Source organism: Alligator mississippiensis, chromosome 2, assembly GCF_030867095.1.
Source record: "Alligator mississippiensis isolate rAllMis1 chromosome 2, rAllMis1, whole genome shotgun sequence".
NCBI lineage: Eukaryota > Metazoa > Chordata > Crocodylia > Alligatoridae > Alligator > Alligator mississippiensis.
The window spans coordinates 288,802,793-288,818,047 of NC_081825.1; the positions used below are offsets into that span (position 1 = coordinate 288,802,793).

Here is a 15,255-nt window from a genome sequence, read left to right on the forward strand (position 1 = left end):
AAGAGGAACAGTGAAAAAGAAAACCCTGGTCAGACCCATTTCACTCTCCCTTTCAGCATCTCCTCTCTGCCCCTCTGCCTTTTGATATGCCATTCTGGAACGTGGGCCAAAGCCCACCTAGTACAGCTGCAAGCTGCGCTTGGGGATGGGGGCCATTAAGGGCACATCACGGATTACTTGGGACAACAAAAAAAGCAAAACAGGGACAGGAGAGAGGGTCATAGGTTCAAAATGAGTGCACTGAGGGGGGGACACCGAGCAGAGCACACCAGGCAGCTCCCGCTGGCCCTCGAATGAGCCCAAGGAGCCAGTGGACACTGCCCGGAGTGGTGAACAGATGAGGGACCAGAAAGCAGCCCCCAGGGGCCTCCCAGCCAGAGCCTCCTTCCCGGTCAGCTCTGTTGCCCGCGTAGCGACAGCCAGGACGAGGTTGACCAGAGCGTCCTGGGGCTTGGTGGGGCTGCGGGTGGGGAGGGGGCCATGAGAAGGTGCGGGGGTCACGCAGCCAGAACTGAGGAGGTGCTGGAGGAGAGGGACCCATGACCTGAGCCAGTCCATGGCAGTTCTTATGTGTGACTGGAATCGATGCCTCCCAGCGTCCAGCCTCCTGTGCTGTCTGGACACCGCAGCCTGACTGCCTGCAAGCCTGGGGGGAAGCCCCGCCAGACGTCCCCAGAAGATGCTGGAGAAGCCCGGGCGGGGCGGTTTAGGACGAGTCCCTGCTGCATCCCCGGGGCCCGAGCCCAGCCCAGCCCAGGCCGGGGGCGGCGCCGGGCGCGGCGGCTTCCACGTGGGATCTCCCGCGGCAGCGGCGCGGGGCTGGGCTGGGCTGGGCTGAGCCTCTCCTCGCCCCGCCCGGGACCCGCGAGCGGCTGGGCCGGGCCGGGGCTGCTGCAAGGCAGATGGGCGATGTGATCGCGGCGCCGCGCGGAGGAAGGAGCCCGGTAAGAGTCTCCCCGTCCTCCGCCGCCTCCCCGAGCATCCCCCGCCCGCAAACTTCGGGCGCTGGCGGGGCCGGGGCCGGGGCCGGGGCCGGGCTGCTCTCCTTGGGCAGGGGCACCGCAGCCTCCCCGGACGGCTCCGGGCTGGGCTGGGCTGGGCTGGGCTGGGCTGGACTCAAGGCCGGTGCCCGGCCCTGCCCCGCTGGACTGAAGGAGGCTGGGGTGCGCGGGGCCGCTTGGCGGCGGCGGCGGGGGGTCGCGGGCGGGTCGCGGCCGTGTTGGACAGGGCGCTGTGGGTAAAGGTGACGCCTTTTATTCGAGCAACTCGATCGTCGGACGAATTGTGCTTTGCAAGCTTTCGGGGCGCAAACACCCTCCTTCAGTACAGACTCTCCTTACGCCTGAAGAAGGGCGTTTGTGCCCAAAGCACAATTTTTCCAGTGGTACAAGGTACCACGTCGACGCAAAGCACCTTGTCTGGTGAGGATGATGGCAGAGCCTGCCCAGGTGGGGTTGAGGCCGGGCACTGGACTGAAAACTGAACGGCTTAGTTGGGCAAGTGTTCACCCCCGCCTCGCTTCCCTCCTGAAAAAAGACCCTGAAAGCGGGGGAGAGGCAGCTGTAGAGCTTTGCTAGAAGCCGCCTGAAGGAACCTCAGGGGAAAGAGTGCAAAACTAAAGCTGAGCCTGCGCTTTTCTGTGGGCGGTGCAGCTGGACAGATTTCCGCCAGGTGTTTCTGAACTAGAAGGGGCAGTGGAAGAGACCGCCTGGGAAAGGGGCAGGCTCTCCATCACTAGAGGTGTTCAAGAAGAGGTTGGAGGATCCTGACGTAGCTGTGCCTATGTTCTGCTATGGATACTCCCCATACTTCTGGGCTTTGCTGGTTGCCCTGGGCCTTGCTTTCTGCTACGTGTGTCAAGGGTGTTTTTAGGTCTTCCCAGAGCCACTGGGTGTTAGCTACAGCCAAGGCTGGGACCTTCGACTGGGGTGTCCCAGTGCTGTTGCTGAAATCAAAGCCAGAGGTTCCTGGCTAGAGGGTCTTGCCCCTCTGCCCAGGGTCAAACCAGTCACCATCTTTGGAGTCGGGAAGGAATTTTACGCCAAGGTCAGATTGGTTCGGACTGGGGGGGGTTTCCTTTTCTCCATAGCGGTGGGCATGGGCCTCTACCTGGGATCTCTTGAGCGTGGTAAGTTGACAACATTTAATGCAAGCAGGAGGTTGGGTGCTGCGGTTCCCCTGCTTTACCTGTGGCAGGTTAAGGTGTTAGGTCTGTGTTGTGTCGTGGTTGAGGGTCATCTTTTATCATGTTTAGATGACAGTTTGTATAGGGTGGTTTGGATAGGGATGATCCTGCCTCAGACGGGGGTTGAACTAGATGACCTCTGGAGGTCGTTTCCAGCCTGGCTTCTCTTTGATTCTATGAAAAAAGGGGCTGTTTGAGCCAATCTTACATGATTGGCTTAAGCAGCGGTTCTCTACATTTTTAAACTTGAGGCACCCCTAGATAGACTCAAGGGCCCCTTTGTTAAACTCAAGATACCCCTTAGAAAATGCCAGTTTTTAGTTTCTCTTCCATTTTTGACTACAGAAAAAGGATAGAGCAATTTTTTCTGATGCAAAGAACTCAGAAAGACCACTTCAGGGCAGAATGTTTTAACACTATGAATTCATATTTGAAATTTCTGCCTTTACCTCATGAATCATGGTTGCACAATTACCAGTGCTAACATTGCGTGGCACCATGCAGCACCCTTGAAAGGATTGCAAACTACCCCAGAATGCCATGGCACCCTAGCTGAGAATCACTGGGCTAAATGGACATAAAGACTGAATGGCATCCTGTTGCTGTATGGAAGGTGTGTCCCCTCTGAAACAGGCTGCATCATACTGATACTGGAGCATGGGGAAGTTTCCACTTATGCTCTCCATGAGAGTTCAGTAGATGTACCACACTGACTGTATACTTGAAAAACTGATTTTGAAGGAGGGAATCTTGTCTGGCAGTTCAGAGGCAGGATCTTCCCAAAGATATCCTCCTGCACACACATGGAACAGGTATTTCCTATACTACTTTTTTTCCAGGATCCTGGCAAACAATATGGAAAGAGAATCTGCAGCATCAACAACCAGAGCAGAGTTCCAGGGTGTGAGAACTCCCTAAACCAGAATTTGAGGGCAGCAAAAACACGCCAAAATACTACCCCTGGTTCTCAGTTCTCAACATTGCATCATCATCTTTGAGAAGCTGGGCTAGGAACAGAAATTATACAGTTCAAATCTGTAACACAGCCAAAGTTCAGTGCACATAAACCGCTTTCAAAATGGCCAAAACCAATTAAAGATAAACCTGGATGGATGTAGTATCAGACTTAACTGATTTAAGTTAAATTGGTTCATTGAATTTCTGTCCCAGATCCCCTCCAGATCCAAGTTAACTCGCAGTCCCCCAGCATCCCAGGATGCTTTGCACCTCTCCCACAAGCCCCCCCCTCCCCTCCCCTCCCCTTCACCCCAGCGGGTAGTCTAGCCTTGGCCCAAGGGAGGTGTACTTTAGTACCCACCGGCTTCTGGCCTGGGCAACTGCAGGCATGTGGCTGCATTTCCGGAATCAAAAGTGAATGTCCGTTCACTTGCTTATCAGGTCAATCTACGCAGCTTAGACTAACCTGCAAAGACTGAATCGATTCAGCTTTTTGACCGTCTGTACTTAGCCCATGCACTCCTACATATCTATGATCTGATGTGGCAAGTAATTTCCCTAGGTGAATAAAATCCAATCTGAGAACCACAAACTGTCTGGTTTAAGCTACACAATACTTAGACTATGGACCTGTTGGCTAAATTCAGTGCCGGAATAAAAATAAGTCAGTCCAGTGACAGTAAGGGTGAATTTAGCCAATTGCCTTTGCTTGGACTCTTGATACTTGTCAACTTGTCTCAACCCTATATGATCCTCACTGACTGCTTTCACCATTATCTAAAGGTTGGTAAGTGCTGTCTCATAAGACCTAAAGCAGACTGTGTAGGTTTAGAATACCAAAAAAACTATTTCTGAGTCATAATAAATTAATGAATCTAGCAGTGGCAATCATCCAAGGGTCTTCCTTGGCAGGGATTAATTTTCAAATCTTACAAAACTTGTGAAAAAGGTCACAGGATCACAGGACTAGAAGATCATTGAGTGCAGGCCCCCTGCTATTGGATTTTTTCCTAATCTGATCAAGCAGCACTTCAAGATTTGGGGCAATGAGGGAAAAGAACAGCTACTGGAATGTTATTCTAGAAACTGTCTTCCCATCTCCAGACTAAACTTATTATTAATGGCCTGTTTATGCCAAATTGTTCATGTGCCAACATTGTCTGTTAGCTTAAATAGCTCTTTTTCTCCCTGTTGTTTTTTCCCAGATGAATTCATAAATAGCTGGGCAAATGACAGGGGGCTGAGCAAGCCAAGCTCCTTTAACCTCCTCTCATAGGATAGATTCTCTGTTTCCTAGTCATCCTAGATACCCTCCTCTGTAACTGCTGCTGCTTGAATCCTTCTTCCTTGAGCAGGGATAAACAGACTGTACCAAATTCTAGCTGAGGTCTCACTCATGCCTTGTATAACGGCATTAATGCTTTCTGATCTCTGCTGGAAATACCTTTCCTGATACACCCAGGATGGATTTTTGCCTTTTTCATATCCTGATTACATTGGTGGCTTATGGTTATCCTGCAATTGATGGACTCAGCCAGGTCCTTCTTGTCTGACATTTCCAGCTTTCAGCAAAAACTCTTGCTATTAGTCCCCAAGTACATGGCCTTGCATTTTGTGCTAGTAAAATCTATCTGGTTTCTATTAGTCCAGGCCTCAAGGTCATCTAGTTTTTCCTGTCTGATCTCTCAGGCCTCATCTGCAATGACACTGCTTCCCAGCTTCTTGTCATCAGTAAATTTTATTAGCCCCTTTGTACTTTTTGGGTGAGACACGCTAATGAAGATATTAAAGATGATCAGTCCCAGGACCCATCCTTGAAGAACTCTACTAGTAGCCTTCCGCCAGGCAGATGCTTCCTCTTTCAGTATTACCCATTGCCCCCTCCTCTTTAGCTACTTCCCTACCCACCTTTACATTCTAGTATTAATCTCGATCTGCTCCAGTTCATCATATTTTCTTTGTGGCGCTTTATCAGTAACTGCTGAAGCCCAGATAGATTGGATCTGCCACATTTCCTGTGTCTAGAAAATTCATCATCATATCAAAGAAAGATATATGTTTACTGTGGCAGGATCTGTGTTTGGTAAACCCATGTTGCATTTATCTGGTATTCCATTTCTCTCAGTTTCTTTATTTTTTCCTTCAAAATATTTGAATGTGTACTGTGGACAAGAGGTCATTTTCCCCACCATTATAAAACAGCCACCCCAAGATAGAAGCAAATTGTCCAGCAGTGGGTAACAACACTACAGCAGGCAAGAAACAACACTTTACACAATTAAAATCTTTGGGGAAACTGTAGGCAACATTTGAAACTGGCATTCCATTTCCAGGGATAGCATCTCTGTTGTAAAGGCTATGGGATCTATTAATAATCGTTCAGGAGAGGTTACCATCGACTGCAGGGATGGGCAAAATGCAGCCCATGGGCCAGATGCAGCCCATCAGGCCAGCCTGTTCAGCCTGCGGGGGCCCCTAAAAAATTTAGAAAATTAATATTTATCTGCCCCTGGCTGCCTGTCACGCAGCCCTCGGTGGCTTGCCAAAACTCAGTAAGTGGCCCTTCGCCCAAAATAATTGCCTGCCCTGATTACTGCAACATCAAAACCACTTCATGCAGGATGCAAATGGTCCGTGGAAGTCTAACATTCAAGTACTGGACAGGACCGATACTGGCTAGGCTGTTAAATTCAGCAGCAGCACAGCTGGAAGGAGTGGGAGTTCACCCTTCGTTTCCCTCACCTTCAGCAGAAGGTGCTTTGACCGGTACCGTTCTGAGCACCACAACAGCGGAAAGAGATCTCGGAGTCCTGGTTGACACACAAATGAACGAGTCGCCAGTGTGACGAGGTAATAAGTAAGGCTAACCGCACTCTTTCTTGCATCAGCAGGAGTATCACCTGCAGGTCTAGAGAAGTGATAATTCCCCTCTATGCGGCATTGGTGAGGCCGTAGATGGAGTACTGCGTCCAGTTTTGGGCGCCGCACTTCAAGAGGGATGTGGATAACCTTGAGCGGGTTCAGAGAAGGGCTGCTCATATGGTTGAGGGCCTGCAGGTAAGACCCTATGAAGACAGACTGAGGGACCTGAATCTCTTCAGCTTCCGCAAGAGAAGGCTGAGGGGCAATCTTGTGGCTGCCTACAAACTCATCAGGGGGAGGTCAGCAGGGAATAGGGGACACTCTGTTTACCAGGGCACCCCTCAGTGTTACTGGAAATAATGGCCACAAACTGAAAGAGAACAGATTTAGATTGGACGTAAGGAAGAAATTCTTTACAGTAAGGGTTGCCAAAATATGGAATGAGCTTCCAAGGGAGGTGGTGCTTTCCCCTTCCCTGGATATGTTCAAGGGGAGATTAGACAGGCATCTGGCTGGGATTACCTAACCCCAGCGCTCTTTCCTGCCTGGAGCAGGGGGTTTGACCCGATGATCTACCGGGTCCCTTCCAACTCAAGAAATCTATGAAATCTGAGTGCACATAGACACCAGTAGGAATAATCCATGCTATATTTTGCATTATTTTTACCTGAATGAGAAAACATGTTAAAGTTATGTAAACACTAGCTGTAGCCTTACAGCTAGACATCACACTCTTGTAACTTTGTGGGGGTTCACCACTTCTTACAACATTATCAAAATATTTTCCCAGTCATTTTCACACTACAGTATATTCTGCTCCTTTAAGTGCTAGAAATAGAATGCAAGTTTAACTGTTCCTCGGCATCACATATGTGCAGACATTTCTTACAAGGATGCTCGTGAGTGCTGTGCTACTGATTATTGACTTTGCCTCATAAGGTGGACCAAAGAATGCTGAAAGCACAAAGTAATGCATGGATTTTGCAAATGTTTCTTGGGTCTGTGGCCTAATAAGCCCAACACATACTTGGAGAATTAGATCAGACTGGTAAGGGGAGAAGAGTCTGATTGCAATTTGGGTGCTGACATTATCTCTTTAATTATAGTGAATTAGGCTGGCATTGTTTCTAGCAGCTTGGCTGTGAGTGTGGGTATAGGGTTTTGAGACAAAGTTCCAGTTGTTCCAGTTGAGGTATGCTGCCAGCATAGTAATGAGGAGCAACAACTAGAACAATACTGCAGAAGAAGGCCACAGTTTGCTGGTGTGACTTGGCTGAGCACATAGAGAATCTAGGAGTAGGCCATACAGCGTCTGTTTTCCTGGGAAAGGGAGTGCTGTATAAGAGACGCTTCATAATTGCTTCCAGATGCCGACAGCAATAGATGAGTAGCCAGCTTTATGGCGCTAAATGTAGAAAGAAGTACAGAGAGGGTGTGTGTATTCATCAGCTGTTGAGTCATAGCATATGATACACCGGAGTTATTGCAGTTGAAAGTAATTGGTTGTATAAAATGTGGTAGATGAACTTTTGTTGCAGTTTGTCAGCATAGCCTTTCATTCCTGCAGAAAGTTCAGAAGACGGAGGCTTCTTGCTGGTTATGGGTATAATAATTTTCCTACTTTATGTAAATGACAATATTGTTTACAAGCTCAGCCATTTCCACCTCCTGACACCTTGCTTGGCATTTCAAAATGCTAAACGCTGAAGTCACAAGTAATGGAAGTTGTAAGCAATATTTGCAAAAACCCCAGAGGACTTCATCATGTACTTGAAGTTACTCAGAGAACCCTGGATATGAATAAAGGCATGGCCAATTTGATGGGAGAACATGGACTCCAGAAGATGTAGGATGTAGAGTCCTACAAAGATGTAGGACTATTAAAGTGTTGTGACTAGTAGGGCTGTGCGAGGCTTTGGACAGAGCTGCGGATCCGAAGAAGCTTAAGAGTCCAAAGCAGCACATCTGAGCGCTGGCCTCGTTCAGCTTCCCAAAGCGGTTCAGAGCCACCTCCGAGATCCAGCCATAGGGTATAATGGGGAAACAATAAACTTCCTATTACTTTGTTGTTTTATGTCCGATTTGGATGAAATTTTCAGGGGTGGTAGACCCTGCAGAGAGGATGAAGCCTGACAAGTTTCAAGATCTGTACAGGGGTTTGGGGGAAACAGCACCCCAAATACTTGAAAGCAAAACTCATGTCACGTCTAGGCGTTACAACATAGCAGGGTGAAAACTGCAGGAGTGGTAGCCTATGCTGAGACCACAAAGCCTGCCAAGTTTCAAGAAGGTCGGTGCAGGGGATTGGGGGGAACTGCCCCTCAAGCTGCGGACAAGCAAAACTGGTGCCATGGATGCTGTGGGACTGACTGTGTCTGTCCTGGAGCGGGAGGGGAGACACTGCTGCAGGCCTGGCTGCTACGCTGCTGTGTTCCCAGTTACCAATCAGTCAATCACGATTCACTTGGGGACCACCTCAATACACAGGACCTCTTGCTACTACATAACGACTTAACGAGCAGCAATTAGCACCTACAGAACCAGGCTGAGGAGAGGAAAGAATCAATACAGACAATCAACTGCCCCAAGACGGACACAGTCTTGGCATGAGTTTTGCCTGTCAGCAGCTAGGGGTGCAGGGCCCCAGAGCCCCCCTGCACCCATCTCCTCCACAGCTGGCAGGCATCATGGCCCCAACAGGGGCCACCATCCCTGCAGCTGTCACCCCGCTGCACCTGAACACACGCAGTGTCACCCATGGCACGAGTTTTGCTTGTCCACAGCTTGAGGGGCGGTTTCCCTCAAACCCCTGCACTGATCTCCTTGAAACTTGGCAGGCTTTGTGGCCTCAGTAAGAGCTACCACCCCTGCACCTTTCACCCCCCTGTGGTGTGACATACAGCCATGACATGAGTTTGGCTTTCAAGAATTTGGGGTACAGTTCCCCCCAAACGCCTGCACCTATCTTCTTGAAGCTTGGCAGATTTCATGCTCTCAGCAGAGGCTACCACCCCTGCAAGTTTCATCCAAATTGGACAAAAAACAACAAAGTTATAGATATTTCATCGATTTCCCCATTATATCCTATGGCTGGATCTCCAAGGTGGCTCTAAAGCTTCGGCCGGATGGAGGTGGAAACCTGGTCCGGAGCTCCAGATTGCATCGGATCACGGCCATCTGAAGCAGTCGGATCTGAAGCCGAATCAGATCGCTGCTGACTCGCACAGGCCTAGTGACTAACCTCAGCAGAGTCAAGAGACCATCAAAACATTTAAACCACATCCCGAGTAATCTTTACCACCTCTGTCAAAAGTGATGTTACTCAGATAACACTTCAGCTTAACAGCTGCTGCAGGGCTGTCAAATTTGGGAGTTCAGAGGAACAGAAGGGTTATTGTGAGGACTGATGTCATCAGGTGGTGCTGCAACATATGGACTCCCAAATTCGATTTCTTAGTACACAAGGATCATTTTGTCCTGGATGCAGTGCTGGTGGTGGAAGCTGTTGGGTTGCAGGAGTTTTTTTGTGTGAGGAACTTGAAAAGCAGCAACAGAATTTACTTGCTGCTTTGGTGTTTACTTAGAGTCAAACCTTTTGATGTTCTCAGTCAGTTCTTGGTGACGGGAGGAGATTCTTGAGGAAAGATAGTCACATTAATTCTCCAAGCAGCCAGCCCACAAGGTCCTGGATATCTGCTCCTGCTTGATATGTGCTGAAGTGTCAAAACTTCAGCTGACCATTGTGTTTGGGACTTGGAAAGCTGAACCATGTTTTAATGATCAAGGACAGCAGACTCAAAGGAGAGGAATTCCTCCAAGGGAGGTGGGAAAAACACAGTCCTGAAAACCAGGAATACCCCTATAATTAGGCTTCATTTTAAAGAGTGAACTCCCTCTCATGAAGTGAAGGAAACTCTATATACAGAACAAGATGGTCCCTGGCACTTACAGAGGTCATAGTAGGTGAGGAAAAGGTGGAGGTAGACTTCTCCAAGCCCTTGCATAGCCATTTGAATCAGGGTGTCATATTCCCTGCATCCAGTTTGAATCCCCTTCTAATACATGTCATTCCAATGAGGACAAGGAAGAGATAGACCCTCCTGCTGCTTCCCCTTGCAGTCTGAACAGGTGGTGCTACTGTAAAGCATGTGCAGCCTGGTGAGCTTGTATGTCTGCTGCAGACAGAGTCTTTCCTGTAGATGCCACAGGGTTGGGTGACTCCTCACTACTTCAAACATAGGCTGAGCTTGTGTGACCCAACCCTTGTTGCTCTTCAGGGAAATGAATAAAGATGATGTTTACTAAGCTGAGCCTGCCTTTTTGTCTTCCTGGAGCTAGGAAATAACTATGTTAACATTGCAGTCGCTGTCAATTCAATTAAATTATTTTTAGTAAGGCAGCTTTCTCTGTTTTCTTTTCCACATTGCATCTACCTATCTGCAAACCAGCTTCTGCTTCTTTGGCTTGGATAGCACTCTCTCTTCTGTCAAGTCATACAGAGCCCTCTTAAGAGGGGATGCCTGTTAGTCTTTTTGTTAGTCTCCAGATGGAAATGGTGTATAGGCTTCTAGAGCGCAAGGTAATTGAGGTTTGTGCTCCATTGTCTTCTTGAGCTTGGCAGGCCGAGGCTCTCCCCAGTAGATACATTTTTATAGATGTCAGTAGGGCTGTGCGAAGCTTCGGTCCGTGATTCGAGCCAGCGGAGATTTGGCCCGATTTGGTGGCCAAATCTCTAAATCTGAATCGAATCAGAGGACCCTTTAGTCTCTCTGAATTGAATCAGAACCCTCCAAATTGATTCAGAGAGATTCGGAAAGATTCAGAGATTCAGACATAGACACAGCTTTAAATGTTTCTTCTACATACCTCTAGGTAGCAGGGGCTAGTGATCACTGCGATGCTGGGGTGCGTGGAGCGTCCCACAGGAGCACAGGGGGCTCTCCAGCACGTTCAGCAGCAGACCTGGAAGTGAACCAGAAGCACTTCTGATCCACTTCTGGGTCTGCCGGGGAGCACACAGGCCCACCCCTCCTCACCCCGGCTCAGTGACTGGTGCCTCCCAGGTCTGGGGGTTGCACCCGGGGTCCCCCTGTGGCCAATCGCCAGCCGCTCCCCAGCAGACCTGGAAGGGGACCAGAAGTACTTCCAGTCCACTTCCTGGTTCGCTGCCGAGCACATGGAGGCCCCCCATGCTCCTATGTGATGCTCCATCTGCCCCACCATCGCCGCGATCACAAGCCATGCCTGCTACCTCAAGGTATGTAGGAAAAACTTTTAAAGCTGTGGCTATGTCCGAATCGCTGATTCTCCGAATCAGCATTGAATCTTCAGATTTGGATTTGGCCAAATTGAATCAGGGACAGCGATCCGAGTCACCACATCGAATCGCTGTCCCTGATTTGGGCTGAATCCAAATCCGAATCGAATAGGGCCCGCTTCACACACCCCTAGAAGTCAGCTCCAACAACCATCACTGCATTCTAGTTTCTTGTTCAAAACCACCAGCTAGTGATCCAGTTAAAGGAATTATACTTTTCTGGCATTTCCTCAGTACTGCGACTGGTCATTGATTCATCTGGAGTGGAGCCTGCCATTGCCCATCTCATTCTATTGTAAATTCTGATTTAGCATGAGACTGGTATCTCAGGTTCATTCAAACACTGGTTAAGTTATTAGCCATCCCATGTTATTTGACCCAACAGTCTTTCCTGCCCAGAGCAGGGGGCTGGACCTGATGATCTCCCAAGGTCCCTTCCAGCTCCAAACTCTGTGAATCTGTGAGGACCTCCTTATGCCAGTGCTGCATACACACCAACAAAAATGGTACTGGCCTCGGAGAGTTTCCTATCTAGATGTAGACCAAGTTATAATGCTGCTGTCCAAATATTCATGTGGGTCTCTCCAGCCGGTTACCAGTTATAGGGGCTCCATCATCAAAACTCCAGGAACTCTGGGGGAGATTTTTCTTTCAAATGCATGCTGGGAAGTATTTAAGTAAAGCCTGCAGCTGACTTCAAGCTGATGGCATGGTTAAGTAAGTATGCAGCCCATGAAGATTTCCAAGTCCGCTCCTCTATGTATTACTAGTTGAAAAAGGCTGACAGATGACAAGTAAAAAAATCATTCCAGAAAACAGATGAATTATTTCTGCCATTCCAAAGCTTAGAAATGGTCAGCTTCACTCTCCTCTGCATTAGGGCTGTAGGCATAATGGAAATAAAAAGGCTTGTTGGGTGAAAGAAAAGTAGACTGCAATATTTATACGGCTTATTGGTGATTCAGACTGAGATTTGAGAGGCAAACATTGACTCGCCCTGTTCACAGGAGCTGATGTCACTGATCTGCGCTGACTTGAACCTTCCACCGGGTTGAATTGGAGGGAATAAATTCACCGGTTTATAAGTAAATGAAATTCACCCAAGTGTAACTACATTTCTCTCCATAGTAAATCATGGAAATGTGACTTTTAACTCATTCAGTTGTAGTTTGTGCAAGTAGTGAGGCCAAATTTCTCTTCGTTTCTAATAGAATTTCTATGGGCCAAGTCCTGATCGCATTTGAACTCCACAGGATTTAGCTCCAGGCATTTGTTTATATGGTAATGAGCTGACTCCAAACATCAGAAGAAACTGCTGAATATTTATGAGGTGTTCAGTGTTTATCCAGTTCTGAGGCTCACTTGCCGCTTTTAAAAGCCTGAGGACAAGGTCTACTCTCTGTCATTCCTACCGAAGTTACGCTGAATTTACACTACTGTAACTGATTGCTCAATTTAGCCCCTAAAATGTATGAGCGCATGAAAGAGGCATTACCCCATGGTCAAGTCCCTTAAGTCTTAAATGGACTAGGAAGTCTGCAAGTCCCAAACCGCTGCTCTAGTGATGAGAGGCTTTCTAGCCATAAGAAAGCCTGGGAGCAATTTGTACCCCTAATGATGGCTTGCTGAGGAAATACAGTATCTTCTGTGGAGGAAATCAGACAGATCTGGATTCTCAACTCATGTACAGTGCTGCGGTTGCATGGACTTCACAGGACTGTGAGAGAGCAAAGTATTTCTCTACCAAGAGAAATGCAGTGTATATCATTTAAATCTATGGATAACAAGGCATTTTGCTTCCAAAATTAAGATTAAAATAATTTATAAATCACTGGCTGGTGGAACCAGTGGTCCTTCAGTCCCTCCTGTGTATTACTTCAGCTACAAGAAAACAGGCCAGACTTGGAAAGAAAAGTTTTGGGAACTAAAGTTTTATGACCTTCCTTCCCTCTCCCCTCAAGTCCCCAAATACAGTAGTTGTGTGAAATAGTGAAAATGAATACTGGAGCAGAGCAGTGAAATGGTTAATACTAATTAATTATTTGTAGCTCTGTTTTTCTAAAATAAGTTTTTTTAAGTTGGCTTCAAACATTTCCATTTGCCTCTAGAAAAAACAGCTGGATTAATTTAAAAGCATTTTTGAGTGAATTCAAGTCTAAATAATGCTAAACCCCTTTCCTACTTTGGACAAAAAATAAATTTAAAGGCACAAGTTGCCTAACTTTTTTAAATGAGCAACTGTGCATGCTCACTAGTTGCTTTCCTTAATGTATATATTTAGATTTATATGCAAACACAGCTCCTGAAAAAGTATATGGAAGAGAGGAAGAATTCAATCTCTTTGAATAGTAGGTAGGTAATCCAGTATATATGCCCTGGAAGTGCTGGCTATGAGTCATATGTGAATCGAAGCAGTCAGGGGATTTTTGTTACTAGGCCACTTTGTATGTAAAACGAATAGCTGAAGTGACAGAGGTCTCCGGTAAAAGGTAAAGTTCCAACCTGGCTAGGTGGGATGCAATGTCGTGGTAGCCACGATGGTCCAGGGAATATGCAAGAAGCAGGGTATGCCTGGGAAAATCTGTCTTTGCACCAAGCACATAGCTGAGAGAAAGGTTAGAGGAGCTTCTGATTTGTGCTCTTCTTCAGGTCTGAGGAAAGAATAGATGCAAAACAATGACTTCTGTTTAACTCTGTTATGTAAAAATAGTTACTTGAAGAGGAAGAGAGTAGTTAATCTGTGAAGCAAAGAAAAGGTATCAGAATAGCTTCAGACTAAGTAAAAGTCAGTACTTCTGTTTTCGACCTGAGGAAAGGCACTCTGTGACCCGAGCCTACTTGTCTTTCCCAACTACATAACTGGTCCTAGAAAAGATACTACCAAACAAGCCGTGCTTCTCAAACAAGATGAGTTTTGTCATGATGCCACAAAATGCATTTCTTTTAGTTGGCCTTTTTAAGAAAGGACACCTAAAAACTAGTATTAAAAGAAAATTATTAAGATTACATGGTCAAGAACTCAGACGTTAGGACATGCAGAAACTAAAATTACCTTTTTTAGCCTTCATTTGACCCTCTTGCCTCTGTGCATCATGGCAGGAATTTTAATTACAGCCTCAATCTATTTTTTTTGTAAATACCTACCTCTTTTGTTGCAAAATCTATAAATGTATGTAGCAAAGTAGATGCAAGGCTGTGGGAAAAGGAAGAATAAATGCAGGTTTAAGGCAATTGATTGCTATCCTGGACCGTTCCCTCCGTATCTTTGCCACTTAGTCCCAGTGGGATAATAAGCAAGTCACTCGAACCATACTTTTCACAGATGACCACTAATGATATATCCCTCCTTTTCTCAAGGCCTGACTTGAGACCCCACAGTCCAGCGTGCAGGAATGCTGAGCACTCACAGCTTCCGTCCGTGGCAGTTCTGCTTTGAGCCAGGAAATCGTTACAAAACACTAAGGACCCGAGGGGGGGGAAGCAAGCTATAGGCTTCTCAAGTTGGGCATCCAAAAAAATCAGTGGACACTTTTGACCTTAATTTCCCCTGGTCTTAGTTCCCCATCTGTAAAATAAGTATAACAACACCCCTCAACGTTCAAGGGTGTGATGAAAATAATGAGCTTTTGTGAAACATTCAGCTCTACAGTGGTGAGCGCCACAGAAAAGGCCCATGAAGCTTGTTGTTTTCAGAGCAAGTTTGGAATAGCACAGTGCAGCTCAAGCGCTGGCCCATGAGACCATGTCATCTGGCTCCTGGGTCTCCCCACAGATCCAAAAATCTGATGGGAGGGGAGCGGTGGCAGCATTAATTGCCCCCTCCTAACTGCTGCCAAGCTTCCAGACCCATGGAGAGCCCCATGGTCTAGATGATGTGACTCTGCCCACTAGATCATGCCCATATGTGGTGGGACAGCACAGTGCACATGCTCAC

The 15,255-nt window shown here is 47.4% G+C and overlaps 1 protein-coding gene across 3 annotated transcripts in view; it reads left to right on the plus strand.

The window, feature by feature from the left end:
• The first annotated feature begins 703 nt into the window (after window positions 1-703).
• INF2 (inverted formin 2) overlaps window positions 704-15,255 on the plus strand; it is a 68,134-nt gene continuing 53,582 nt past the window's right edge. For 2 of the 3 annotated variants that reach the window (XM_059723282.1, XM_059723283.1), the window contains exon 1: window positions 795-944. In XM_059723282.1, the coding sequence (XP_059579265.1) occupies window positions 903-944 (42 nt within the window). In that variant the 5' untranslated portion in view covers window positions 795-902. Of the gene's footprint in view, window positions 945-15,255 lie in introns of all 3 variants that reach the window. The other variant, XM_006271372.4, reaches the window with a different exon arrangement.